Here is a 27656-nt window from a genome sequence, read left to right as displayed (position 1 = left end):
TATATATATGTATTAGGCTTTTTTGGGTCACACCTGGCAATGCCCAGGGGTTATTCCTGGCTCTGCACTCAGGAATCACTCCTGGTGGTACTCAGGGGACCCTATGGGATGCCACGGCTCGGACCCAGGTCGACGCGTGCAAGGCAGATGCTGGTCCCCGCTTTGCTATCACTCTGGCCCCAAGGGGTTTGGCTCTTGAACCTTTGGGCGAGTCCTGACCGGACTCCAGTTTTCCCACCCGTACGGTGAGATGCCCGTGACTGTCACAGGTTCGGGTTGGGGTTCGGAATGGCTCTAGCACCCTGTGAGCACCAGGCAGCCAGCCCCGCGGCAGGACATCTGAGCCGGCTTCCCGTGCATCTCCCCCGCCACACAGCTGACCCTCGAGTGTTCTGCCCCCGTCCCGCCCCCTGCCCTTCTGCTAATGCACATTTCGTTCTCAGAGTCCAAGAGTTTTTGTTTGTTTTCTTTAACAACAACAACAACAAAAACACCCTCGTCCTGAGAGCTGGAGAGATAGCACAAGGTTCAGGCGCTTGCCTTGACGGGAGCAGCCCCGGTTGGAATCCTGGGCATCACGTCGGGTCCCCTGAGCAGTGCTGGGGTGGCCCCAAACCAAAACCCCCCACAGCAAAAATCTTCCTGAAGAACCACCACTGTAAAACATAAGTGTCGGGGAGGGGGTTGTTGTCACCCAAAAGCCCCCCTTAGAAGCCGTCGTTTCTATCCTGTGCCACCCAGTGAGCCCTTCCTTATGCCCAGTCTCCCCAGCCTGCCGCCCCCTTCCTTCTGGAAACCACCCCAATTTAACAATATTTGCCTTGTTGCAGCCGACTTACCTCACTCATCCTCTCAAGGGCCAGCCGTCTCCCCCCACCCCCACTCCCGACGGCAGGAGCGGCCCAGGGCTTCCATGGCTGCCTCCTTCCCTCTCGAACCCTGCCGCTCTGACCACTCCCCCTGGGCATCGAGTGCTTTTCTCGCCCAAGTTCTGGAGAGAAGGCATCGGGATTCCTGGAGGGCTCCCGGGCGTCATCTTCGGGCCTGAGTGCGGGGTGGGCGGCGAGATGGGCGTGGGAGGGCTAAGGAGGTCCCGTCTTGTCTTGCCTGGCCTCCGACCCCCACCCCCCCCCAGACAGTGGCTCTCGCTGGTGTTAGAGGGTGGGGGTGCTGTGGTTTCTTGACCGATTAGGGGTCACTCCTGCTGGTGCTGGGGGACCCAGCAGAGCTGTGCCCGCTCCATCCCAGGGCAAGTGCATGGCCCCGTCCACAGAGGAGTTTAAGACCCTGGCCCTGCCCCTGGCCTGGAGGAGTCGAGCCGGGTTTGGGACTGGGAAGGGCCGGCCTGAGGGACCCTCCCACCCCGGGGCAGGGAGGTTTTTGAGGTCAGAGGTCTCGGGGTCAGAGGCCTCAAGGTCGCAGAGGAGGAAATGTGGGGGAGGGGACCTTGGCTGTGTCCACTTCCTTCGAAGCTGCCCCCCTCCCTCCCCCGGCCGTGGGCCTCCTCTGGGCAGGGCGGGGGAAGCTGAGGCGCCCACCCTGGTGCTCTGCGGGTCCTGGGGGCACCGGGCGGAACCGGCCCAGCCCCTGCCTGGCCAGCTGGAGCCTCAGCCCCTCCCCGTCTCCTCCTCCCCCTCCAGGTCCCGCTAGTGCGACATGATGGTGGAATCCGCCTCGGAGACAATCAGGTCGGCCCCGGCCGGGCAGAACGGCGTGGGCAGCGTGGGCAGCCTGTCGGGGCCGGCGGATGGCGGCGGGGCGGCCGCGGTGGCCGCGGGGGCCTCCTCGGGGACAGCGGCGGGCGCCAGCAGGGAGGCGGCAGCGGCCGGCGCGGACAGCAACGGCGAGATGAGCCCCGCGGAACTGCTGCACTTCCAGCAGCAACAGGTAGGAGACGGCCCTGCCGGGGACCGGCCGCCAGTGACCCCCAGAGGGCCCGGGAGGGGGTGCAGGCCCCCCCCCCATGGTGCAACACAACAGCCCGGAAATCGGGACAGACCCGGGGCCGGGAGCAACAGGGGCCCGGAGGAGGCCGTGTCACCCCTTGTCCCCCTGGGTCCACCTCCAGGCTGCCTGGAAGAGACCCGTGAAGAGACGGAACTTTCTAGCATGGGGGGTGGAGGCGGCAGCGGCTGAGGGCAGGCCTGGAGCCAGCTGCAGACCCAGTCGCGTGCCCCTCTTCAGAGGACCCCCCTCCCGGGCTGTCCCCATCTCCCTCTCACCTCCTGACGCTCTCAGCCAGGAAAATGCAGAATCCGGGAGTTCCAGACCGGCCTCTCCCTCTCCGGGGAGGCGCCCGCCCGCCTGCCCGAGCCCCGAGGGTGGGGAGCTTGGCGGGTGATGACTTAGCAGGGGCCCCAGGTCCCGGCCCCACCCCACCAGAGGCAGAATCACGCTTGACAAGTTCAGGAGAACCGGCCCGGCCAGCCCTGGCTGGGGATTCTCCTCGGAGCAGCACGGCCAGGCTGTGGCCCTGGCGGCCCCCAGGGGCTCTGCGGGGAATGCAGCTGAACATGTGCTCGGGCCCTGCCCCAGACCCACACTACCCTCATGCGCCGCTTCTCCCAGGGGCGCGCCCCCCACCGCAGGGCCCTAAAGGGCTCCTTGGGGCCAGAGGTCAGGCAGGAAGCAGCCCGCTGGGCCGGGAGCCTGGCACCCTGCAGGGAGCTGGCAGCCAGCACCGAGGGGTGGGGGGTGAGGGGGACGCAGGGCCACAGTGGCCAGGTCCTCAGCCTCCGGAGCCCAGAGCCCGGGCAGGGCCTGGGGTGAGGTTCCTTTGCCCGTGGGGTAGGATGGCCCAGTGAACGGAATCGCGGCCTCTAAAATTCACATGGCGGGGCTGGAGCAGTAGCACAGCGGGTCGGGCATTTGCCTTGCACGCGGCCCGACCCGGGTTCGATTCCCAGCATCCCCTAGGGTCCCCCGAGCACGACCAGGAGTCATTCCTGAGTGCCTGAACTAGGAGTTACCCCTGTGCATTGCTGGGTGTGACCCGAAAAGCAAAACATAATAATAATATTCACATGGCTCATGCCAGGGACAGAGCCGCTCGCAGGAAGGCCGGGCGCCCTCCCCGGGGACATGGTCCTTGGGACTTGGCTGGCACTCCCCAAGCCCCCCACAAACTCCCTGGGCTCTCCGGGGAAGTGACTCCCCGGAGTGTGTGCTGACCACTGGGGACAGAAGGCCAAAGGGCAGAAATCCTCCCTTCTGGAACCGAAAACAGAACACACCCCACCAGAAACCTCTCCAGCCACTCTTTCTGAATGGCCAGCTAACGCCTCCCTCCCACAGCTCCAGGCTCCAGGCGGCAGCTCTGAACATTTCTGAAATGTGTAGGGAGGGTGGGGGGGGGTGGGGGTGGGCCGGGGATGGGGAAATCCTCCTGGAGGCAGATGGAGGAGAGACCGAGGAGGGGCGACCACGCGGGCAGGAGCGCTGGGTTGTGCCCGCCGGGCTTCTGGGGTTTCTCGCTCTGCGTCCCGCGCCCCTGTGTCTTCCCATCCAGGCTTCTTCACGTTCCAGTTACTCTTGTTTGTTTTGGGGAGTATCCCAAAGTCCTGGAAAAATTCTGTATCTGTTTCACACGTAAGCTGGAGTGGAGACTTGGAGGCTGGAATGGGGTAGGGGGGGGGCCGAGGAGGGCGACTTGAGTGTTCCCAGGGCCGCGTCTAGCTAGGGAACCGTGAGGGGCGCAGAGAAAGGTTTGGTTGGCTCTGAATGGTGTCAAGAGCCCTGGGAGATAAAAAAAAAAATAAAATAAAATAAAATAAAAGGACCTAATGGTCAGTTGAAGTGAAACTCTGAGCCGCTCCGCTCCCCCAGAGATGAAGGGGTTTTTGTGGTGTGGGGGTGTCTTTGGGGATCACGCTCTCTGGTGTTCCTTGCAACAAGTGTTCTGACCGCAGGCCGTAGCCCCCGCGCTGAGATGCTGCCCTGGGACTCTTCCTGCCTCTCGGCCCCACTCACCAGTCCTAGGGGACAAACAGATGAGCATGTGTTGGGTTTTTTTGGTTTTTTCTGTTTTTTTTTTTTTTTTTTTTGCAGTGCTCGGGGGGCCCTATGGTGTGCTTAGGCTGCGTGCAGAGCAAGTGACTTAGCCCGCTGAGCTGTGGCTCCAGCCCTCACGGGTTGGGACTTGGAGTCTTGCACCTTCGCTGTGGCGGCCTTGGGCATCCCTGCCCGCGGCGAGCTGGGGCCTCGTCTGTCCCACCTCGGGATTTGGGGGCCTGGAGGGAGGCGCCAGAGAGAGGGCGCTGACCTCTCAGGAAGGCCCTGCCCAATTCCCTTCCTGGTTGCCCAAGGTACACCCCCCCCACCCCCCGCACCCAGGGAAGCTCATGGAGCTGGCCTGACACAGTAGGTGCTCAGTAAAGAGCACCCCGGGCGGTTGGGTGAGAGTCTCCCCCTGAAGGACCCTTCACGCAGGCAAAAGCCACACTGCCTGCTGGCCCCACGGAGCCCCCCTACCCACTCGGGATGGATCTGCTGCCCGCCTCCCGGCTCTTCGAGCCCCTCCCCCCCCACCCCTGGGTAAACAGCCCTGGAAATGCAGTTCGTTCTAGCCTTTGGGAGTAACGAGTGGGCAAACAGGGCGGTGGGACTTGGGGACAGGGCTGGAGGCTGCCACGCGTGGGCCTGCAGAGGTTGTCTGAGCCTCTTTGGGGAAGTGCAGGTGCCGGTGGTTTCCACACAGCAGCGGGCCAGGAGCTGGTGGGAACAGAGGCGGGGGGGGGGGGGGGGGGGCAGGGGTCGGCCACCTGAGCGGACTGGGGAGGGGGCTCGAAGTCTGGCCGCCCCGGCTGAGCCCTACCACCTCCGCCTGGGGGAGGTCCCCTCCCCTCTGCCCTGCGCCCGGAACGTGCCCCTGGAGCAGGGTGCGTGGTGTCTTCCGCTGCTGTGCTGAGCCCACTGGGGGCCGCCAGCCACCCACCGGCAGGAGTTGGTGGTGGGCTGCTGCCCCCAGGGCCTCGCCCGCAGCTGGGCCTTTTGTCTTGGCAGTAACCAAAGCCCGGTCCACCTCCCCCGCAGGGACTCTGTGTCTGGCTGGCTGTGGGTTCCTGACACTGGATTTGGGGGGGGCAGGGTTCCAGGTTTGGGGGGCCCTTGGGGGGGACCCCTCCCCGGGCCCAGTGGGGGTGGGGCGGGCCAGTGAGCTGGTCTGCGTGCTGAAAGGAGACCTTGGAGCATGGCTCCATTGTCCTGGAGGTTTGGGGGGTGACAGGTCAGCCAGGGTCACCGGAGGGTTGCCTAGCGGCAGGGAGCTCCCAGCGCAGTTGCTGTGGCAACTGGGGCCAAATCCCACCCGGCTCACATCCTGTGAGGGGATTCAAAGGGGTTGGGGGGGGGGGGCTTTTGTACCCCACCCCCTTCCTAGAACGGAGGGGGGGGGGAGTGATTCCTGCTTTCCTCGCCACCTGGCTCTCCCCTGCCCGCCCAGTCGGGCGGTGGGAAGTGAGGGTTCCCTGGGGCACCAGCGCCCCCGGCACAGCCAACAGGTAGTTTCGTCCTCAGGTGGAGTTGGGGTAGCAGCTTGGGGGTTCCCACCCGTACCCTGAGGGAGAGTTGGGGTCTCCGTGCCTCCCCCCCTACCCGTACAGAGGGGGCAAAGGGGAGAAGGCCTGGGCCCACACCCCATGGTGTGCACCCTTGTTTCGTGGGTAGGCCTGCCCCCACCCTGGCCTTCTCTGGCCTGGGTCCCCACCAGCACCCTGGGACCTGGCACCGGCTTTCTCTTTCTTCTCTTACCCCTCTGTTTTTTGGAGCATCTTGCCCCAAAAGATGCTCAGGCAGCCTGGGGGCACCCACTGGCCAGTCTCTGCCCATCAAGCTGCTGGCCCCTGGAGAGGGCCCAGGGAATGATGCTGCCCTGCCCTGCCCTGCCCTGCCCTGTGGTGCCCCATGCCCGGGCTGCCCCCGGCAATGCCTTGGGGACCATGCAGAGCTGGGGTTGGATCCTAACTCTCTCCCGGCCTGTCGCGTCCTAACTGGGGGGGCGGGGGGGGGTGTCTGTGTCTGATTCTGAGAGTGAGGGCTCAGCTTGCTGGGTAACCAGGGCGGCTGCACCCCTCCTAACGGAACCAGGACTCGAGGGAGCCCAGGGAGTTGGTCCTGGGTTCAGGAAACTCCATGGGAGTCTGCGTGCTCCCAATAAGTCGACTCTGTGCTTGTGGACCCCCCCCCCCCCCCCGAAGTGGCCACTGTCGAGGGCTCTGGCTCTGAGCTGAGACCCTGAGCCCGGGTAATGTGCACAGGGGACAGAAAGACAACCTGGGGGCCTATGCTGCACCCCCCTCCCCCATCCCCTGCCCCAGCCACCTGCCGCCGCGGCCCCAGGCCAGGCCATGAGTGGGCTTGTGCTGATGGTCCCGGGAAGCTGGGAAGGGAGTGCAGGGCACTGGGCCTGGGGGCAGGGGGCCCCAAGGAGCTGCCCCCCTGCTTGCTCATCCCCAGGGATCCCTGAGCCAAGCTGCATTGGGGGGAGGGTGCGAGGGGCGGGGTCTCCCCCACCCTCTCCTGGCCTGTCTCAGTTTCTGCGGCTGGTTCTCATTTTAATGGCTCTAATTTGAGAACGCACCAATGTCATTTTTACGAGGTTGGTGTAAAAAAAATTTACAGCCTTTCCAAAAAGCTTTTTTTTTTTCCCCTTCCCTCCCAAGGGGAGAAAGGTGGAGAATCACTTAGAGGGGCTCTATGATCTGTGTTCACCCCCCACCCTCCTTGTCCCCCCCTTCTTGGTGTGATTTCATTTTTATGTCTTTTTACTGGAGGCCAAAGGTCAGTGGCGGGGAGAAGCTCAAAGTTCTCAGGTCAGTACTTCACTGGTTGCGGGGCCGGGGGGCGGGGGGGAGATACTCTCTCAACCCCCCCCCCCCCCAGCCCTCTCCTCCCTCTCTGTCCCCTACACTGCATTTCAGAGGGTGGACAGAGTAGTTTCCTGCTGGATACAGATCCACAGCTGCTGAGTGGTCACCTACTGTTTGCGACAGACCGACGAGTTTAGTGTCTGCTCTCAGATTATATCACTTCCTGTTGAAGATTCCCCCGAGTGCTTTTTCCTGAGGTGGAGAGAGAGATAAAAATCCATTGTTGGCGGAGAGATAGTCCAGCCGCATGGCCGGTTGAGCACCTGCCTTACGCGCCGCTGCCCAGCCCGGCCCAGCCAATGGGGGTTCCGTTCCTAGCACCCATGTGGTCCCCCAACCCTGCCTGGCGCGATCCTGGACAGCAGAGCCGAAAGTGAGCCCTTGAGCACTGCCAGTCCAGGCCCCTCCACCCCGCACCCCCCATAAGAAAAAAAAAATGCATTGACCTGGCGTTCTGGTTCCTACGTCCCTGGCCACGCTGCCCTCTCCGTCCCACTGCTCAGGCTCCTTCCCCAGGGGCCTGGGTCTGCTGCTCTGCCCCACTCCCCTCCACTCCCAAGTGAGGGATGCCTCACCCCTGCACCTGCAGCCCTGCCCTTCCCTGGAGGCCTGTTCCGGGAGGAATAGTCTCTGCGGCTCAGCCCGTTGAGGAAGGGTCTTCTCAGGACAGGTGCACGGCCCCCTCCACCCGTGTGCCGGACAGCCCGAGGGCCGCCTCCCCTCTGCTGCCCCAAGTCTGGCCAGCCCCCACCCCCTCCATCCCAAGTCATAAGCACTCAGATCGCCCATGGGTCAGAAGCAGAGCCAGGCCTTAGTAACCGCGCGCTCTCCCTCACTTTGAAGCACTCGGCCCGTTTGCTCCAGAGTGGGGGCCTCCTGCCCTAGCAGAACCCCACCCGCCTAGGTCAGGGTTGGGTTGGGGGGGGGCGTCGGGACGATCGCTGCCCCCCCAGAGGGGCTCGGGGCACTGCAAGGGGACCGCGTGGTGCGGGGGATTGATCTCCGCCCAAGCACAGGCATCTCAAAGCCACCCCCGCCCAGCCCACGCCCACGCTGTCACCACGCCATTTCCTCGGTTACACAGTCAACTCCGAGCCCGCAGAAACCCCCTGTGCTCGAGAGCGTCAGTAGAAAAACCATTTCCTCGGAGCCTCACGTTTGACACGTTTCCTGAAGCAACACCTCCACTTCCAGTAACTCGCGTCTTGGTAGGTCTGCGTGTGCTCCTAGGTACGAACACGTGGACACACGCACTGCGTTCTGCTCCCCCGCCTTTTTTTTTTTTTTTGGTTTTGGGGCCACCTTAGTGATGCTTAGGGTTCACTCCTGGCTCTGCTTCAGGGATCACTCCTGGCGGGGAGCTTTGAAGAGCAAGGTGCGATGCCGGGACTGAACCCCAGGGGCCAGGCAAAAGCCCCGCCCGCTTTTTCCTGTTTGTTTGGGTTTTTTTTTGTTTTGTTTTAAATTTTTTTATTTATTTTTTATTTTTATTAGTGAGACATCATGAGGTACACAGTTGCAGACTTACACATTTTTGTGCTTGTGTTTCAATTATACAGTGATCAAACACCCATCCCTCCACCAGTGCCCATTTCCCACCACCACGGATCCCAGTATCCCCCCACCCCCCTTATTCCCCCACCCCCATCCTACCCTGCCTCTGTGGCAGGGCATTCCCTTTTGTTCTCTCTCTCCTTTTGGGTTCTGTGGTTTGCAAGAGAGGCATTGAGTGGCAATCATGTTTGGTCTATAGTCTACTTTCAGCAAGCTTCTCCCATCCTGGGAGGATCCTCCCAACACCCTTTATTTGGTGCTCCCTTCTCTATCTGAGCTGCCTTTTCCCCTAGCATGTGCGGCTGGCCTCCAAGCCATGGAGTAAAATTCCTGGTGCTAATCTCGGCCATTCTTGGGTGTTAGTCTCCTAGAAAGATTGCATTCATCTGGGGAACATAAAGTTTCGTTGTTTCTTTTTTTTTTAATGTAGAAGTACTGCTATTTATTCAGCCACTGATTAGCTGATTGAATTGGGCATGAGCTCCACCTTAATTCTTTTTTTCTCGCTTTTTCCTACTTTTGACCCTCCAAATCAGTACTGGCAAAGTGGGGTATCCCCCCCCACCGGGGGGGCACTGGCTCGGTGAAGAGGGGCCGCAGTACCCTTTGGTGCAATGGGCCCCGCTGGGGAGGAGGGGGCGGGAGGCGGGAGTCCTGTGATTTTTTTTTTTCTGAATAAAATCATTCAGTGGGCCAAATGAGTTTGGGACACCCCGCCCACCACCACCACCAGTAAATCATACCCAGCCAAGAGAAAACTTGGTCCTCTCCACCCCCTGCAGGTTGGCAAGTGTGTGTGTGTGGGGGGGGGTGCCCTGTGCACATATATCCTCCAAGCTCAGCTTTGGAGCTGCCCTCCCCGGCTCTGGGCACCCCCTGGGAGAGGCTACCTAGCCCCCACTGCAGGAGGTAGAAGCATGGGGCACGGAGGGGTGGGGGTCGTGAGCCCCTCGCAGCCCCTGACTGGTTCTCCGCTGCCTTCCCTGGTTTTTCACCCTCCCTGGTGCCCGTTATAAACCATTTGTGGCTAATTGAGGAGATCCTGGTAATGGTTTCAGAATGGGTCCAGGCAAGGGAGAGAGTGTGGCTTCATTAGCTCCCCCCTCCGAGTTGGGGGAGGGGGATGTGGGGACAGGGCGCTGCTGAAGGATTTGGTCAGCAAGTGGTACCCGGCTGATGGTGGGAAGGTGCCGTTCACGCCCACCCAAGGCCCGGCCCAAGGCTGCGCGGCCAGGAGCCAACGACCCCAGGGCACCTAGCGGATGGTGAAGTCCACGTCGGGAGCCCTGGTTCTTGGGTCAGGGCCATGCTCACGGGACCATGCCCTTCCTCAGGAACGGGACTGTGTCCTTCACGCCAGCGTTGGGCGTTAGCTGGGCATGAGGGGACCAGGAAGGAGAGGGCAGGAGGGGGAGCCCTCACAGGGAGGCTCTGAACCCCCTCTCTGCCAGCCTGTCTTCCTAGGAAGACCCCCTGGACCTTTCCGCCGAGGCCACAGGCCGTCGTGTCTCTGGGCCCAGGAAGGGAGGCTGAGCCCCCTTCTCTCCTCCAGATTTCCTTTCTTTCCTTTCTTCTTTCTTTTTTCAGTCGAATCGCCTTGGTAAACAGTTCCCAAGTTCACGATTGGGTTTCAGTCCACAGTGTTCCAACCCCCGTCCATTCACCAAGGCGACTTCCCCGCCATCAGTGTCCCCTCCAGCCTGCCTCTGTGGCGGACACGCCCCCTACCCTTTTGGGCTTTCAGGTTTGCCACCCGGGTACTGAGAGGTCGTCATGTCTTTCCCTTGACCTCCTCACAGCACTCAGTTCCTGCCCGAGTGGTCATTTCCAAGCATCATTGTCCTCGTATTCCCGTCTCTCTCCTCACTGCCCTCCCCGCCCCAGCTTGTTATAAACTTCCAACCGTGGACCAGTCCTCCTGACCCTCCTTTAGATCGTCTTTAGATATTTTTAGTCTCATACCATGTTGTTGTTTTTTTTTTTTTATATCCCATAAATGAGTACAATCATTCTATGCCTGTCTGTCTCCCTCTGACTCATTCCACTCACTCATAAGCACTTGTCATGACCTCCTTTTTCCTAGTGGCTCTGTAGTATATTCCATTGTGTGGTTGTACCATAGTTTCTGTATCCAGTCATCTGTTCTCGGACACGTGGGTTGCTTCCAGATTCTGGCTATTGTGAATAGTGCTATGATGAACACAGAAATGCAGGTGGTGTTTCTGCTGTGTTTGGGGGGCACCCAGGGTATGTTCCCCGGAATGATATTGCTGGGTCGTATAGAAGCTTAATTTGTAGTTTTTTGAGGAAAGCCCATACTGTTTTCCAGAAAGGTTGGCCAGTCGGCATTCCCACCAGCGGTGAAGGAGAGTCCCTTTCTCCCCACCTCCACGCCAGCACTGGTTGTTCTTGTTCTTTTTGAGGTGGAGTGGTGTGAGATGATATCTCGTTGTTGTTTTGCTCTGCATCTCCCTGATGATTGGAGATGCAGAACATCTTCCCTATGTGCCTTTTGGCCATTTGAATTTCTTCTTTACGGAAGTTTCTGTCCCTCTTGTCCCCATCTTTGAATGGCGTTGGATGTTTTATTTCTCATAAAAGTTCTACCAGTGGGGCTGGAGCCATAGCACAGCAGGTAGGGCATTTGCCTTGCACGGGGCCGACCCGGGTTCGATTCTCAGCATCCCATATGGTCCCCCGAGCACCGCCAGGAGTCATTCCTGAGCCGGTGAGCCAGGAGTAACCGCTGTGCATCGCCGGGTGTGACCCAAAAAGAAAAAAAAAAAGTTCTACCAGTGCCTTGTGTATCTTTGCTATTAACCCCTTATCGGGTGGGTGTTAGGTCAGCATCTAGGATCCTTTCCTAGATCCTTTCCCCCCATCTCACCCACCTGCGGGGCCTTGGGCAGCCTCAGTTTCCATGTCTGTAGCATGGAGACCCTGTCTGCCATCTTCACCCACACGCTTGGGGGCAAGCTTTGAAAACCAGACCAGCCTTCCACACACCCGGGAAGGGAATGGATCTCACCAGGGCGACTGCCTCACGCCAGGCCGGGGCTGGGCCGCAAACACACGCTGGACAGCCTCTCTGCCAGGAGCCCGCACCCAGCTGGGCACCGGCGGCAGCAGCAGCAGGCACGGGCACTGGTGTGACCAGGCAGGACCTTAGAAAGTCGGACCCCACGGGTCCTCGGGCGAGCGCCTGGAGGGGGCATCCTTAGGCCGGGGCTCCCACGGACGGGGGCCTGTCTCGCGTGGGGGTAGGAGTGGCGAGTGGAGGGAGTCCGTCCCCCTTGGCTCCTCCACCCCTCCCGTCCCCTCCTCCCTCTTCCTTCCATTCCTACTTTCGTGCCAGGGACTCCACGTGCTCTGGGGGGCACCCAGACTTGATCTTGTATTCTTTTGGCCACACCTGACTGCTCAGGGCTTTTTCTTGGCTCTTGGCTCTTGGCTCAGGGCTCACTCCTGGCGGGGCCCATTGGGGGTGCTGGGGATCGAATCCCACTCGGCCATGTGAGACAGACCCCCCCCTTCCCTCGCTCTCCTCCGGCTCCAGCCCAGGCTCACCCACTGGGTGCTCAGGAGGGTCCCACATGTCTCAAGAGGCCATTGCTCGCGTGCCGGCAGTGTGCCGGAGATCACGTCCCCCTTCGTGGCCCCGGGGGTCCCAGATAGCAGAGCTGCCGGACGGTGCTCGGTGCCTGTGCTCAGTACCAGGCAGGGAGCTCACAGTCTGTCGCAAGCTCCTCACTCTGGAGCCATCCCGGGCCTTGGAGAGTGGGGGGCGGGCCATGCCATCTGGGGAGGGGGCCCCTCACCCCACCCCCGGGCCCTGAAATCGCCCATGTGGTCAGCAGTGGCCGTCAGCACCCCTCCCCCAACCCCGGAGCCTTTGTGGGTTTTTTTTTTTTTTTTTTTTTTGCTTTTTGGGTCACACCCGGCGGTGCTCAGGGGTTACTCCTGGCTCTGCACTCAGGAATTACTCCTGGCTGTGCTCGGGGGACCATGTGGGATGCTGGGAATTGAACCCGGGACGACCGCATGCAAGGCAAACGCCCTATCCGTGTGCTATCTCTCCAGCCCCAAGCCCAGAGCCTTTGGTGGTGGGTGGACAGCACTGGGTGCCCGGTGCCTGGGGCCACCTCAGCACACCTGCGCCTCAGTGTTCTGCCCTCGGCCTTCGAGGGCCTCAGTCTCCCACTGTCGTTCCCTGGCCTGGGGCACCCCTCACCTGCCCACCCGCTGAACCTGCCTTTAGGCCCCTCTGTCTCGGATCACTGGGCCCAAGCTCGCACCCCCCACCCCTGTCCTCCGTGTGCAGTTCACAGTGTCCACACGGACCCCCATGTGGCCAGTCACTGCCCACCCGAGGAGAGGCATGAGCGGGGAGCTCATGCCCTGTGCTCGGGGGCCTGGCTCAGTCCCCAGGGCCGCCTGCCCCCAGACCACAGCCAGCGGCGACCCCTCAGCACTGGGCCGGCAGCAGCCCCCGCATACCACGGGATGTGCCCCCCAAGCCAGAATTAAAAAGGAAGAGTGGGAAGTTAGCGCCGGCCGTGGCCGGCCTGCCAGGTGCAGGCAGCTAACCGACCGGTGGCCGGAGAGGAGGACGGAGGGGCGCCAGCTCGGCCTGCCCTGCCACGGGAGGCCCCAGCAGTGGGCCCGCCGGGCCTTGTCGCTTTGCCCTGTGAGTCATGGGATCACACCGCGGGACCTGGGTGGCGAGCTCTCCAGAGTGCTCAGCCCCCTCGCAGCCCGCTAGTGCTCCCTCCCCGGGACCCAGGCTCTTTCTTCCCGCGGTGACCAGTGTCCACTCAGCCAACCTGAGCCAACCCCCTGTCCCCTGACCTGGCCCCTCATGTACTTTGCTGCCTTGGGGGCAGATTTGTGTGTGTGGGGGGGGGGGGTTGCCGGGGACAGCCCTGGGCCCCACTGCCCAGGTGAGTCCCGTGACCGCGTCTCTGCCGCCTGCCCAGTCTCCTGACTCACAGCCGCCAGCTCTGCTTGCCGAGTCTTGCAGAGAAACACCCCAGGCCGGTCTCCTGTGTGAGGGGGCATGGAGGCGGGGCCTCGGACGGGACGGAGTGGGCGCCCCCCCCTCCACCTCACCCCCACCCCCAGTTCTAGGTTTGCCGTCATCAACCGCACGCACTGACCTGGGCCTCTACTGGGCCTCGGGGCCCCTGCTGTCCTGTGGGGACCCTGGCCTCCTGCACACACTCAGTGCCAGCCTGGGGGTCTCCCCGGTACCCTCTGGGTTTTGCCTTGTTGGTGTTTGTGGTGAACAGACGGGTGAGGACCAAGGTGGGGGGGGAAGGGGAATGCAGGGCGGAGAGGTTGGTGGTGTGAGCGAGGTTGGGGGGTGAGCGGGAGAGGGACCCCGCCCCGCCCCCACCCCTGCTTTGCAAGTGGAGGAGCCCGGGCAAGGTTGAAGCCAGCGACTCTGGCATCGCAGGAGGTCTCTGAGGAGCAGGCGTCCCAGGGTTTGTGCGGTGGGTGGGATGTGGGGTCTAGGGGGTCTAGGGAGGTCCCCGCCTCGGGCTGGCTGAGTGCGGGCTTTCACACCTGTGGAGCTGCCCCTCCTGCTCCCTGTCCTGGGGGTCCCTCCGGCCCTTCCTCCGACTCCACGGAGAGTCCCTGCAGACCTTCCCGCTCCTTTCTCTGCTTGGTGGACCCCTCTGCTCCTGACTCCCCCCAGGGGGCAGGCGGTGAGGCCTTCGCCTTCCACGGAACAGCAGACCAGGTTCTGCTCCCCCGCAGTGGGAGTGATGGGCACAGCCAGGGACCCTGCAACTTGGCCCCAAGCCCCAGTGGACCCTGTCCCCGCACTTCCTACCCTGGAGACCTCGCCCCTCCCCCTCCCACAGCCCCCTTGCAGTAGGCCTGGCTGGCTGGACCTGACCCACCCCAGGCAGGTGGGTGGGTGGGAGGGTTGGGCCGAGCTCGCCCCTGATGCCCCTCTCCTCACGGGCAGACTGGGGGCCCGGGCCGGCCCTTGACGCCCCTTTCCCCACCCCCCAGGCCCTCCAGGTTGCCCGACAGTTCCTGCTGCAGCAGGCCTCTGGCCTGAGCTCGTCGCCCGGGAACAGTGAGAGCAAGCAGTCGGCCTCTGCCGTGCAGGTGCGTGTGGGTTCAGCCCCTGCAGAGTCCCGGTGCCAGGCAAAAGGGCGGCCCCCACCTGCCCTCTCCGGGTGCCCAGGCCAAGTTCTGGCCTCCTGTGCCCCCGCCCTGTCCCTGCTTCCTGGGCCTCTGGGGGGGGGGCGGGGTGCACGGGACACCGAGGTCACTGACCCTCATGTCTCTCACCCACCTCTCTTCCATGGCCAGTGTTTTCTGCTGGAGGTCCCGCCCGCCTGCCAGCGCCCCTCCCTTCTCCCCCCCCCCGTGGGGGCGGGGAGCCGGGCAGGCGGGGTGGGGGAGGGGAGGCCAGGCCTTCTGTTTACCTTTTGTGTCCCAGAGAACTTGGGAGAATTGTGTGCGATGGTTGGCGGTGGGTCCCCCCCACCCCACCCTCCCCCAGCAGGAGCAGGAGGCTGGGGGACTGGGGAGGGGATTAAGCCCGGCTTTGAAAGGAAGTTTGTCTCCGGGAGGAAGAAGGGCGAGGTAGATCTGGGGCCAGAGGTTGTGAGTGGCGGAGCTGGGGAGGGGGTGGGAGGCCCCTTCCCCCGGGGGAGGGGGGGGAGCGGGTCTGGCCACTGTCGGGGAGACCCTGGGCCCGGGCCAGCCTCTGGGCTGCATGAGGACAAGATCTGTTGGGAAAGTGCTCCCGAGCCCCAGAGAGGGGGCCCTGGAGGAGGGGGGGGCGGGCCTCACAGCAGCTGTCCCCTGAGTCAGGGACATGCCCCTCCCCCCACCCTGTCCCCATGCGGGGGTACAGGAGCTCCCGCCGGCCACTGTGAGCACTGAGGGTGAGGACCAGCGCTTCCTTTCCTCTCCCCTGACCCTAGCCCCCCCTCCCCAAGGTGAGAGGACAGGACCGGGCGGGGGAGGGGGGCTCGGATCTTTTCCTCAGGCCTCCTGTCCGCCCTCCTTACCCCTCATACCTCCACTCGGCACATTCTTAGTCCTTCCTACCCAAACAGCTAATTTTTTTTCCGACTGAGTATTTGCCACTGGCAGACAGAGCGCTCTGCCGGAATCATCCCATTTTATCCTCCTAATCCGGAAGGACGAGGGTAGGGAAAGGCTGTGATTAGCACCATCTTGCCCAGGAGGAGGAGGAGGAGGAGGAGGAGGAGGAAACTAAAGCCCAGAGAAGTGAAGGAACTTGTTCAGGGTCACACAGCAAGTGCCGGGAAAGCCACGCTTTAGACCAGCCCGCGCTGGGAGTCTGCGGCGAGCTGAGCGCAGAGATGAAGGCCCAGGGGTGGCCCGTGCCTCCAGGAAAAGGCTCTCTTGTTTCCTCCTCCTTGGCCCAAGTTGACCCTCCCCTCTGGGGCGCTGGGACCCTCTCCCCAGGCAGGCCTGTCCTCCTGCGCACTCCCCATGTGCTCCCTGAGACTCAGCTCTGGCTGGGGCAGGGCGGGCAGTGTCCCCATCCTCTGAGATGGCCCCACAGCTGCCTCTCGGCTGTCCTGCTCCCCAGGGAGGGGTCTCCCCCCATCCCCTTGCCCATCTTGCCCTCCCTGGGCACACCGCCTTCATGGGGAGGGGTCCTGAGCCCGGGCTGCCCTGGGCCCCTGCAGGGTCAGCGGGACACCAGCACGGCACAGAGCCACAGGGGGCATCACCGTGACCCCTCCTGACCTCCCTGCCTCTCCATGTCGCCCCAGTGGGGCACTGCTGGCTGGAAGGATGGGAAGAGCCCGGGGATCCTCCAGGGTCATTGCTGCCTGTCCCCGCACGGCCCCTCTGGCTGTGGAAGGACCTGCAGGGTGTCCGCTGAGTCTGATCGGCCCCTGCCAGCGCCCTCCTTCCATTTGTCCTGGGGCTGATGAGCGGTCCAGCGCTGTGGTCCCAAGTGACCCTCGCCACACGTGGCCCTCCAAGGCCTCAGGTGTCCCCGTGGTGGGAGGGTGGGCGTGAGCAGGAGAGAGGCAGACGCCCAGCCTGCATGGCACCTACCAAGGCCCACCGGGTCCCCGAGGACAGAGCCAGGAGCAAGGCCTGAGCACAGCAGGAAGTAGCCCAAAGGGTTTTTAGAGGGGGCAGGGCAGTGTTCAGAGGCCTGGGCACAGAACGTGCATATGGAAGACCTTAAGTTCGGTCCCCAAAAGACCACTGGTGCCCCCCGCGCCCCACCCCTCATAGGGGCCCTGCCAGCCGGCATTTCCTGGGCGCCCTGGGGGTGAGGAGGGCGGGAGCAAGGCCACACAGGCCTGTGCCCCGAGGGTGCTGTTGGGGCCTGGCCTCGGCCCCCTCCCTGGGAGAGCCCTGATAGACGGAGCGACCCCCGGGAGCTGGGGTGCCACCGGCGCCCCTCATCCCACCAAGGGTCCCTGAGTGCCGGGGACACCGCCACCGCGAGTCCCAAGGGGAACCAGGCCTCCCGCCCCCGCCGCAGGTGCCCGTGTCGGTGGCCATGATGTCGCCGCAGATGCTGACACCGCAGCAGATGCAGCAGATCCTGTCGCCCCCCCAGCTGCAGGCTCTGCTCCAGCAGCAGCAGGCCCTCATGCTGCAGCAGGTGAGTCTGGGGGGGGGCGTCCCCCAGCCATGGGGAGGGGGGCGGGAGGTGGGGGGCTCTTCCCCTGTTCGCCTGACCGGCTCCCCGGCTCCCGCCCCAGCTGCAGGAATATTACAAGAAGCAGCAGGAGCAACTTCACCTCCAGCTCCTCAGCCAGCAGCAGGCGGGCAAGCAGCCCCCCAAGGAGGTGAGGGAAGAAGGAGGGGCGCCCCTCCCTCCCTCCGCGGTGGGTGGGTGGGGGGGGGGGGAGGGTTCCCTCCTGCCCCTCCAGCTCCAGCGGAGGTCTTGAGTTGTGGCCTCCTCCAGGAAGGCTGCCCTGCTCACTCTGCCTCTCCCCTGCAGCAGCGGGGGGGGGGGGGGGGGGGGGGGGGAGGGGGGGAGGGGGGGGAGGGGGGCGGGGAAGGGGGGCGGGTGATGCCAGGAGCGCCCCGAGAGCGCGTGCAGGTAGAGAGCTCGCAGGTGTGCCTGCCTGGACCGTGTTGGTGTGGTCCAGGGGCTCCCGGAATTCCTGCGGGAAGATATGAGGTGGAGGCGAGGAGGGTCCCCCCACCCCGCCCCTAGCTGGCAGGCAGGCCCTTATGTCCTCGTCCAGTCCAGGAGCAGCCCCCAGCCCTTCTGCGCGCAGGGGAGGGAAGGTTGGGGGGGAGGGGGGAGGCTCCCTCCTGCCCCTGCAGCTCGCTGCGTGGAGGTCTTGAGTTGGGACCTCCTCCAGAAAGGCTGCCCTGCTCACTCTGCCTCTCCCCTGCAGCAGCGGGGGACGCGGGGGAGAGGGGCGGGTGATGCCAGGAGAGAGCGCGCGCAGGTGGAGAGCTCTCAGGCAGGTGTGCCTGGACCGGGTCGGCGTGGTCCAGGGGCTCCTGGTGGAGGCGAGCGCCCCTCCCCCACCCCGGCCCCTGGCTGGCAGGCCGGCCCATCTGTCCTCCATCCAGTCCAGGGGCAGCCCCCAGCCCTTGGGCGCGCAGGGGAGGGGAGGGGAGGGGAGGGAGGAGGGGCGCGCCGTGCCTGCCTGCCTGCGTGCGTGCCGCGCGCGGGCCGTGCGCGCCTGCGTTGCGGAGGATGCAGCCCTATGGAAGCTGGGCCGCGAGCAGGGAGGCCGCGGACAACGCCGCCCCCCGCGCCGCCGGGCGCCACCGAGCGGCCCTGGGAGGGGGTGGCCGCGGGCTGGGGCCCAGATGGCGCGGCCCAGGCTGACCCTCCGGCGCGCGCCGCCCCCCAGGCGCTGGGGAACAAGCAGCTGGCCTTCCAGCAGCAGCTCCTGCAGATGCAACAGTTGCAGCAGCAGCACCTGCTCGGCCTGCAGCGACAGGGCCTGGTCAGCCTGCAGCCCGGCCAGGCCTCGGGGCCCCTGCAGAGCCTCCCGCAAGGTCAGTGCCCGCCGGCGTGGGGGCGGGGGGTGGGCAGGGGGGAGCCAGGGGGCGCGGGCGAGGCCGTGCCAGCCTCCAGCCCGCCCCCCCTCCGCCGTCTCGGCCACAGCCGCCGTGTGCCCCACGGACCTGCCCCAGCTGTGGAAGGGCGAGGGCGCCCCCGGCCAGCCCGCCGAGGACAGCGTCAAGCAGGAGGGGCTGGACCTCACCGGCACGGCCGCCGCCACCGCTACCTCGTTCGCCGCCCCCCCCGAAAGTCTCACCCCCCCTCTCCCACCACGCCCTGCCCAACGGACAGCCCACTGTGCTCACGGCGCGGAGAGACAGGTAGGTCGCCTGCCCTGGCCGGGCTGGGGGTCCCCGGTGGGGGCTGGAGGGGAGGGGAGGCGGGGGAGCGCCCAGGGCGAAGCTGGAGGCCTCCCCGGGGCACACCACGTGGTGTCCAGCCTCTGGGGAACCCGGAAACGCCCCGACAGGGGAGCTGGGGTGACCCCAACTGGGTGTGTGTGTTGGGGGCTGGAGGGCGGGTCCCTGACCACCTGCTCCCCCAGCTCTTCCCATGAGGAAACCCCCGGCTCCCACCCCCTCTACGGACACGGCGAGTGCAAGTGGCCGGGCTGCGAGACCCTGTGCGAGGACCTGGGCCAGTTTATCAAGTAGGTCACCCCTGATCTGCCTGCCCGCCTTCCTCCCCGCTCCGCCCCCTTCTTGGGACTTGCGCTGGCCTCATTGCAGAGGCCCGTTCTCTCCCGGGGGACCCCACGCAGCCTCCCCCTGGGCACTGTCTCCCCGACCCTGTCTTGGACGTGCCGCCTCCCGCCCCCTTCTCCATTGCCAGGAGGGGGTCCCCTCCCCACCCGCCGCCACCGCCCAGGCCCGGCTCTGTCACTGACTGATTAACTCTGCTGTCTCCCGACCCCTCGCGGCATCGGGGGTCAAACAAATTGTTTTCACGCTTCGTCAGAGGTTTACTTAATTAGTTCATTTGCAATTAGATCTCTCGGTGCCCGGGATTTTAGCAAAGACATCACACGACGGGCGGAGGAGCGGGCGCGGGCCGCCCTCCCGCTGCCCCTCTGGTGCCCACCCTCCTCCCCTCCCGCGGGGCTGGGGTACGGGGGAGAACCCAGCAGGACCAGGACGGCCCTCTCTCGCTCTCTCTCCCCCCCCAAAGACACCTCAACACGGAGCACGCCCTGGACGACCGGAGCACGGCCCAGTGCCGGGTGCAGATGCAGGTGGTCCAGCAGCTGGAGATCCAGGTGGGCCGCCTGGCCAAAGGCGCAGAGCACCCAAGGCCGAGTCCTGAGTCGAGGGAGCACGTGGGGCGGGAGTCCCTTCCCTCCAGTCTCACTGAGGCCTCCTCGGGGTGTGGGGGGTGGGGGTGGCCGGTCCTCGGGCCCTGCCGCTGGTTGGGGGGAGGGCTGCATTTGTGAATGGGCGTTGAGTGACTCATTCATGGCAGGCCCCTGGGTCACACACGTGCCCCTGAACTTGGGCGTTTGGCACAGCCTGTGCTGCTGGAGGTCAGGACAAAGGCAGGGCCTGGGGGGGGGGGGGGGGGCAACAGGCTCCCCTCCCCTGGGCTGGGGGGGTCCAAGAAGAGCTAAGGCAAAGGATGCCCGGGCTGAGGAGGGGCGTGGCGGTGGGGAAGGGAGGCCTGCTGGGGACAAAGGAGGCCGCAGTGGACAGCTGCTCACCGCCCGCCCCCACCCCCCGCCCCCCGCAGCTGGCCAAGGAGAGCGAGCGGCTGCAGGCCATGATGGCCCACCTGCACATGCGGCCCTCGGAGCCCAAGCCCTTCAGCCAGCCGGTGAGACCCCAGCCCCAGCCACCCCCCACCCCGCCCCGCCCCGGCCCCCGCCCCACGGCTCCGGGCCCAAGCCACCTCCGGCCCCCTTTGCTTCCGCAGGCGACCATCTCTGCCGCAGACTCTTTCCCGGACGGCCTGGTGCACCCCCCCACCTCGGCCGCCGCCCCCGTCACCCCCCTCCGGCCGCCGGGCCTGGGCTCTGCCTCCCTGCATAGCGGGGGGCCCGCCCGGCGAAGGAGCAACGACAAGTTCTGCTCCCCCATCTCCTCAGGTCAGGGCAGGGGCGGGGGGCTGCGGACGGCCGCGCCCCCACCTCCTCCCCGCCGCGGCCCCCTCACTCTGCCTGTCTCCCCAGAGCTGGCCCAGAATCACGAGTTCTACAAGAATGCCGACGTCAGGCCCCCCTTCACCTACGCCTCCCTCATCCGCCAGGTGAGCGCGGACGGTCGGAGGTGGCGGGGGACACACACACACACATAACACACACACACACACACACACACACACAGAGCCCTTGCCACAGCCCGCCCCCCTCCCACGGCTCCTTCGCAGCGGTGGGGGGCTCCCGCACGGCCTCGCAGGGAGGAGCCGGGCGCTCAGGGCCGTGGCATTCGATTGTCCACTTCTTTCCTGAACGACTCGCCGTCTCGGTCGCCTCCCTGGCCCTCTCGGCCACTCAGCCCAGCGCTGTCCTCCTGCCGGTGATCTTCGCGCCTGGACCCATGAACGCACACTTCCACACTCTTGACTCGGTCACGCAAGCTCTCCCACACACGCCGTCTCACCCACGTGCACACGCCACTGTGTGAGCACACACCACCCCGCTACGCGACCCCGTATTATATGTACACACCTCACCTTGGACACCACCCCAACTTGTACAACCAGACGCCCCTGCCTCACACGCAGGCGCACACTATTCCGTGCACTCCCTGTCTTTTTGTTCTTTTTTTTTTTTTTTTGCTTTTTGGGTCACACCCGGTGATGCTCAGGGGTTCCTCCTGGCTCTGCCCTCAGGAATGACTCCTGGCGGTGCTCGGGGGACCAGATGGGATGCTGGGGATCGAACCCGGGTCGGACGCGTGCAAAGCAAATGCCCTCCCCGCTGTGCTATCGCTCCCCGTGTCTTTTGGTTTTAGGCCACACCTGGCGGTGCTCGGGGCTTACTAAGCCTGGCTCGGGCACTCAGGAATCACTCCTGGCGGTGCTTGGTGTTGTGCCGGGGATCAAGCCCGGGTTGGCTGCGAACGCTCTTTCCTGCTGAATTATTGCTCCGTCTCCCTCACATACCCCATTCTGTGCATACACGCACATGTGTGCACCCGCCTCGTCCCTTCTTCGTCATGTGCGCACACCTCACCTTATTCCCTAACCTCACACACACACAGGGCCCATCTCCTGGGTACACCCCACCCTCCTACGTGAACACACCCCCCACTTCACACTCGAACACACACCTCACACGTGAACACACGACCCACCTCGCACACCCATGCTCCCCTGCCCGCCAGTCGCGCCCCCGGCTCCCCCTCGCCGTGAGTTTGGGCCTCACACAGCCGCCCCCCTGGCATCTGCAGGGATGGTCCTTCTTTCTCCTCAACAGACAGTCTCCCCCCCTCCCTGGCCCTGAGGCCCCCCGCGGTCAGCTGGGCCAGGGCGCCTTCCGACACCCCTTTTCCCTCGGCTTCTGCCGCGCCCCGCAGGCCATCCTGGAAACCCCCGACCGGCAGCTGACCCTGAATGAGATCTACAACTGGTTCACCAGGATGTTCGCCTACTTCCGGAGAAATACTGCCACCTGGAAGGTGAGCCTGGGCCCACCCCCAGAGGCCGCTTTGGAGAAATGGCCCCTCTATCCCCCCCACCCCCCTAAGGCCTTGGAATGCCTTCTGACTGCCCCCCCCCAGTGCCTGGCCCTCAGGTGTCCCCCCACCCCCAGGCTGCACACAACAGGGGCGGGGCAGGCCAGTGACTCTACACACAGGACCCCCGGCACACAGAGACCCCAGGCATCGGGGCCAGGGAAGAGCACCATCCCAGCCAGTCGGCCCCGAGCTGTAGCAGGGGCAAGGTGCGAAGCCAGGCCGTGCGGGGGCGTAAGCCGTCGTCCGATGGGCAGGAGAGATCCAAGTTGGGTTCCAGGGGAGAGGGGAGTGAGGGTCCCCTGTGCCCCCAGGAAGGAGCCCCTAACTAACTCGGAACCTTCCTGGGATCCCTGGCTCTCGAGTCCCCCTGCTGGTCACTTCTGGAACTGCAGCTGAACAGATTCCACTCCCCACCCCCACTCCTTTCAACAAGTGTTCCTCACCCCGGCGCCCCCTCGCCTCTCTCTGGGCTCTGCAGAGAGCCCTGCTTTTGCCCCTCTGCCTCTGATGAAGCAAACGGGGTCCAGTGGGAGGGTGACTCTACCACCTTCTCTACCCTGCCCCCCCTCCATCCCTGTTCTCCAGTCTTGGGGGGAGGCGGCCAGACCAGAGCCGCACTCTGATTGGCTGTGAATGATGTCATTCCCCACCAACCAGGGCTGCCTCCCTCCCAGACCCGGGACTGGTTTGATGACCAGGCCTGTCTCACACCGGCTGGGGCCCGGCCCAGGGCCAGGTGGCCGCGGGGCTAGCCTCCGGTCTATTTCAGTTCTTTGAGACCCTCACTTCTGCTTCTCCCCTTTTTGGGGGGGCTCAGGAGGGGTTGGCTCTCCCACGCCCCCAGGCCCAACACCCTTAGCCTCCCCTAGCCTCCTGAGGCTGGAGCCATAGCATAGCGCGGAGGGCGTTTGCCTTGCACGCGATCGACCCGGGTTCGATTCCCAGCATCCCATAGGGTCCCCCGAGCACCGCCAGGAGTCATTCCTGAGCGCAGAGCCAGGAGTATCGCCGGGTGTGACCCCCCCCCCAAAAAAAAGATGTTCCCCTTTCTGCTCCTGTGTGCTCAGGGACTGCCCATGCGTTCCCCACCACCTGTGCCTCCAGCTCCGCCAGGGGTCCTGAGACCTCAGGGTCATTGCCGCCGAGCCGAGCCTTGGCACAGTTCTTGGGAAATGCACCGGCCGTCTGGCTCCGGGTCGGCTTCCCTTCCTCCCCCCCCTTCCCTGCTGCTTGAGGTCTCTCCTCTGTCCCCGCCAGCCTCCTTCCTTCCCGGCCTCCAGCGAAGCAGCCCACGCAGACCAGGGCAGAAGGACGGGGGGGCCCAGCCTGGCTTGGCCAGCTGCCGTCCATCCGGGGACCGAGCTGCCATCTGCCACGCTCCGTCCATCCCCGAGCCGTGCCAGCCCCCGCCCCCACCGCACCCCGTGTCCGTCTCCTCCCCGGGCCCGTGTTGTGGGCCCGTCCTTTTGTTTACGCCGCCCCCTCCAGACCCCTTAAATTGCCGTTAATGTTTCAGCGTAACGAATTAGTCTCTCATCACGAACCCGAGCTTCGAAATGAGGGGGGAAAAAAAAAAAGCCCCGGTGAGGCCATCCTCGGAAATTGGGGTCATTCTCATTTGCAAAGCGGAGGATCCGAGCCCCGTAATGCGGGCAAATTTATTCCGAGGCAGGAGCCCCGGCGTGATTAGGCCCTTTGTAATTATCGCTCCAAGAGATTCCACTCCAGCCGCCCGCCTCCCTCGTGGATTAGCAAGCGAGTCGGAAAAATACACAGGATTTAATTAGAGGCAAATTAAAATTGGTAATGAAATGGGGCCAGTTGCAAGTGGCAAGAGTCGGAAGGGAGAGGGAGAGGGGCTCTCGGGGGGCCGGGCGCCCGCCCTGCCTGCTTGCGTCTCCGTTTAGAAATGTAAAGAGGAGACCAGGACGGGGGCAGCACAGGCTGGGGGTGGGGGACAGGTAAGGGGGACAGGCCGGCTGGGGGAGGGGAGTTGGCGGGAGGGGGGCAGGAGCAGGGCCCTGGCCGGCGCCCCCGGCTCCCCTTCCGAGCGTCCTACAAACCAGATGACCTCGATTCCTGAAGTTGGCCTGCGTGGAGGAGGTGGGAGGGACAAGGTGACTTTCTTCCCGCTGCCGTGATGCCCCCCCGGACAGCCGTGCCCTCCTTTCTCGGGGCGTTCTCTTGTGGCCAGGCCCGCCACGTCCCTGCTGTGGGCCCAAACTCTCCGCAGCTGTCCCTTCTGTGTCGGGGGTCCTGGTAGGGCGTCCAGGGGAGGGGGTCGCGGGCGGGTTCCTGACAGATAAGGTGCCCGAGATGTGGCGTCCAGGCCCCGGCCGGGGAACGCGGCCGTGCTCCGCTTCGCGTGTGGTCTGTGACGGGATTCTCGGGGACAGGTGATCTAGGATGCCTTGTTGGGGGCCTTCGTCCTCTGTCCCTGTGCTGGTTGGGAGGAGGGCCCGGCTGCTGGGCGCGCGGCCCTCTGAGCCCCTGCCCGCCTCTTCCCCCCACCCCCCCAGAACGCCGTGCGGCACAACCTCAGCCTACACAAATGCTTTGTGCGCGTGGAGAATGTCAAGGGCGCCGTGTGGACGGTGGACGAGCGGGAGTACCAGAAGCGGAGGCCCCCGAAGATGACGGGGTACGTGGGAACCCCGGGGGGTGGAAGGACGGGGGAGTGAGGCTGGGTGGCCATCGCTCTCTCGTCCTGCCCTCCTGGGGTGGAGGGCACCTTCTCTCTTCTGGCCCTCGGCTGCTCGCGGACCCCCGGGAAGCAGGGGAGGGCTCACCCTCTTCTTTGGATCCCTGCCTTAAGGCACCATCCCTTTTTTTTTTATTTTGTATTTTTTTGTTTTGTGGGGTTTTTTTGGGGGGTCACACCCAGTGATGCTCAGGGGTTACTTACTCCTGGCGGTGCTCGGGGGACCATATGGGATGCTGGGAATAGAACCCAGGTCGGCCGCGTGCAAGGCAAACGCCCTACCGACTGTGCTATCGCTCCAGCCCCAAGGCACCATCACTTCTCGCACCCAGACACCCCACCTTGGCCGCCGGCGTGCTGGGCCTCTCGGGGGTCCCTGGCACACTAGAGGACCTCTCTGCGGGGGTGCCGGTTTCCCTCCGAGGTCCCCTCTTCCTAGAGGAAAACCTCGCTGCCCCCTTACGGCGCCCGCACAGGCCAGTCTAGTCCCGGCTTGTCCCATCTCCTGGCCAGTGTGGGATCAGAGCCTGGGTTCAGACCAACCCTCTCCTCGGCAGCTGCGTGGCCCCCCCTGAGCAGTTCTGCACACTGGGGGTGGTCCCCGTACCAGAGATCCCACCTTTTGGTTCTTTCATTGTTTTCTAATCTGACTCCCCCGGCCCAGGCAGGACTAAGCACTTTACTGCGTAAGAAAAGCCTTTGACATAACATAGCATGTTGCAGGGAGCATGGCAGGCTGAGCTCGTGGCTGGCGTGTCCCCCAGGCCACGTGTCCTGCACATAGCCAGCCCTGGTGCCATCCCCAGCACCCCGTAAGTTCCCCGGAAACCGGCCAGAAGCAGACCCTGAGCACAGAGCCAGGAACAGTCCCTGAAAGGTGTGACCAAAATCCGAAGGCAAAGAAAGGGTCTTGCTTGCCGGGTGGGCCGGAGCAGGGCTGCTTCGGCTGTTTCTCCTCGCAGCCCCTTTCATCAGAGACATTTTTACATGACCCCCCAGAATAGGTCTATGGGTTGAGAATGAATCACAAACTTAATCTGAAACGGTAGCAATCCCCAGGGAGGCTGGAGAGTCCAGTGGGCAGGGCCCTCGCTTCACACGCAGCAGGCCTGGTTCAATCCCTGCCTGGTACCCACGTGGTCCCTCGAGGCCTCTTAGAGGTGACCATTGAGCAGAGATCCAGAAGTCAGCCTGAGCACAGCCTGCTGGGACCCCCCCCCCCCGAACCAGGAGTAACCGCCAGGAGTAACCCCTGAGCATCACTGGGTGTGACCCCCAAAAACAATAAAAATAAAAAATAAAAAAAGAAGGGATGGTGCCTTAAGGTGGGGATCCCCCAAAAAAATCAGGGCTGGAGAGAGAGTACAGGGGTTAAAGATGCCTTCATGCAGCTGACCCTCACTTGACGCCCTGATGCCAAAGATGGTCTCCCCCAAGCCCTGCTGAGCACAGTGCCAGGAGTCAGCACTGAGCACTGCCAGGTGTGGCTCAGAAGAGAAGAGGAAGACCTCCCACAGTGAATCTCACAGTGTGGGGCCCGGTCCCAGCAGCGGAAACCGGGAACTAGACTTCAGTGGTGTGTGGGGGGGGGTGCTGATGGGAGGGACCCCGGTTCTTGGTGCCTGCCCTGGGCTCGGGCAGCGTGAGGCTGGACAGACGGAAGGACCCGGCCAGCCGCCCTGCCCCGGAGCAGGCACTGACTCCACACACCCCTCTCTCTTCCAGGAGCCCCACCTTGGTGAAAAACATGATCTCGGGCCTCAGCTACGGGGCACTTAATGCCAGCTACCAGGTGAGCCCCTCCGGCTCGCAGGGACAGGAGGGAACCCGGGCTCCAGCCTTCCGCCGCGCCCACCTCTGGACTCAAGATGGGCTGGGGCCATTTTAGGGAGTCCGGTGCCCCCTTTTTCTGGTTTCTCTGTGGGGGGAACGGGGAGGCCGGCTCCTGGGGCCCCCCGCCCAGGCCTTGGGAGGGCTTGTGTGTCCAGCGGGGCGTGGGGGGCGGCCTGAGCCAGGTGAGCCCGCTGGCTGACCGGTCTCCCCCCCTGCCCGGCAGGCCGCTCTGGCCGAGAGCAGCTTCCCCCTCCTCAGCAGCCCCGGCGTGCTGAACCCCGGCTCGGCCAGCAGCCTCCTCCCCCTCAGCCACGAGGACATGGGCGCCCCCGGGGAGGCGCTGCCTAGCAACGGAGGCAGCCCCCCGCCCCGCCTCTCCCCGCCCCAGTACAGGTGAGACCACCCCGCTGCCCAAGCTGACCCCTGGGGTGTGAGGTGGGAATAGGGGTACCCAGGGGGAGGGGACCTTGAGGCCCTCCCCAGGTGGGCGAGGTGGGGGCGGCGGGCCCTGCCTGGAGTCCACGAAGGCCCCGTCCGCCCCAGCCACCAGGTGCAGGTGAAGGAGGAGCCCGCCGAGGCGGAGGAGGACAGGCGGCCCGGACCCCCGCTTGGCGCCCCCAGCTCCAGCGGCGGGGGCCCTCCCGAGGACAGCGAGTTGGAGGAGGAGCGGCCCGGAGAGGAACTGTCCTAAGGGCCTCTGGGGGCGGGCCGGGGTGAGACCCCGCCGCCCCTCCCTCGCCCTCGGGAGCCCTGCTCCCCCCACTCCACAGCCCTGCCCAAACCTCAAGGCACTTCCAGGACTCAGAGGGGGGCGCTGGGCAGCACCCCCAGTGTGGCCTGACTGGCAGACGCAGGGGGCGGCCCGTCCCGCCTCCCCAGGGGACACACGGCCCCGGTCAGGGACCAGAGAGGACACGGAGGGCCCAGGCCCCTTCTCAGACCCGCCTCTGCATCGGAAAGCGCACCCTCCCCCGACCACCAGCAGCCGCCGCAGGGCCCCCCGCCCCGAGCGCCCCCCGCACCCCAGTTCTGCT

General features: G+C 64.5%; 1 protein-coding gene across 1 annotated transcript; it reads left to right on the top strand.

Moving 5' to 3' along the window:
• The first annotated feature begins 1640 nt into the window (after positions 1-1640).
• FOXP4 (forkhead box P4) lies at positions 1641-27656 on the top strand. The gene is given in 17 exon segments (XM_056135498.1): positions 1641-1887; positions 14442-14540; positions 16924-17046; positions 17147-17233; positions 18263-18410; positions 18520-18656; positions 18658-18737; positions 18962-19066; positions 19585-19672; positions 20140-20223; positions 20323-20494; positions 20579-20655; positions 21927-22028; positions 24608-24729; positions 26515-26581; positions 26846-27015; positions 27166-27656. Coding segments are annotated over 17 exon segments (2040 nt in total). The 5' UTR covers positions 1641-1656; the 3' UTR covers positions 27314-27656.

Source organism: Sorex fumeus, unplaced genomic scaffold (assembly GCF_029834395.1).
Source record: "Sorex fumeus unplaced genomic scaffold, SorFum_2.1 ptg000121l, whole genome shotgun sequence".
In the NCBI taxonomy this organism is placed as follows: domain Eukaryota; kingdom Metazoa; phylum Chordata; class Mammalia; order Eulipotyphla; family Soricidae; genus Sorex; species Sorex fumeus.
The sequence above is the reverse complement of the archived record's forward strand: the minus strand, read 5'-3'. Positions and strand labels throughout refer to the sequence as shown.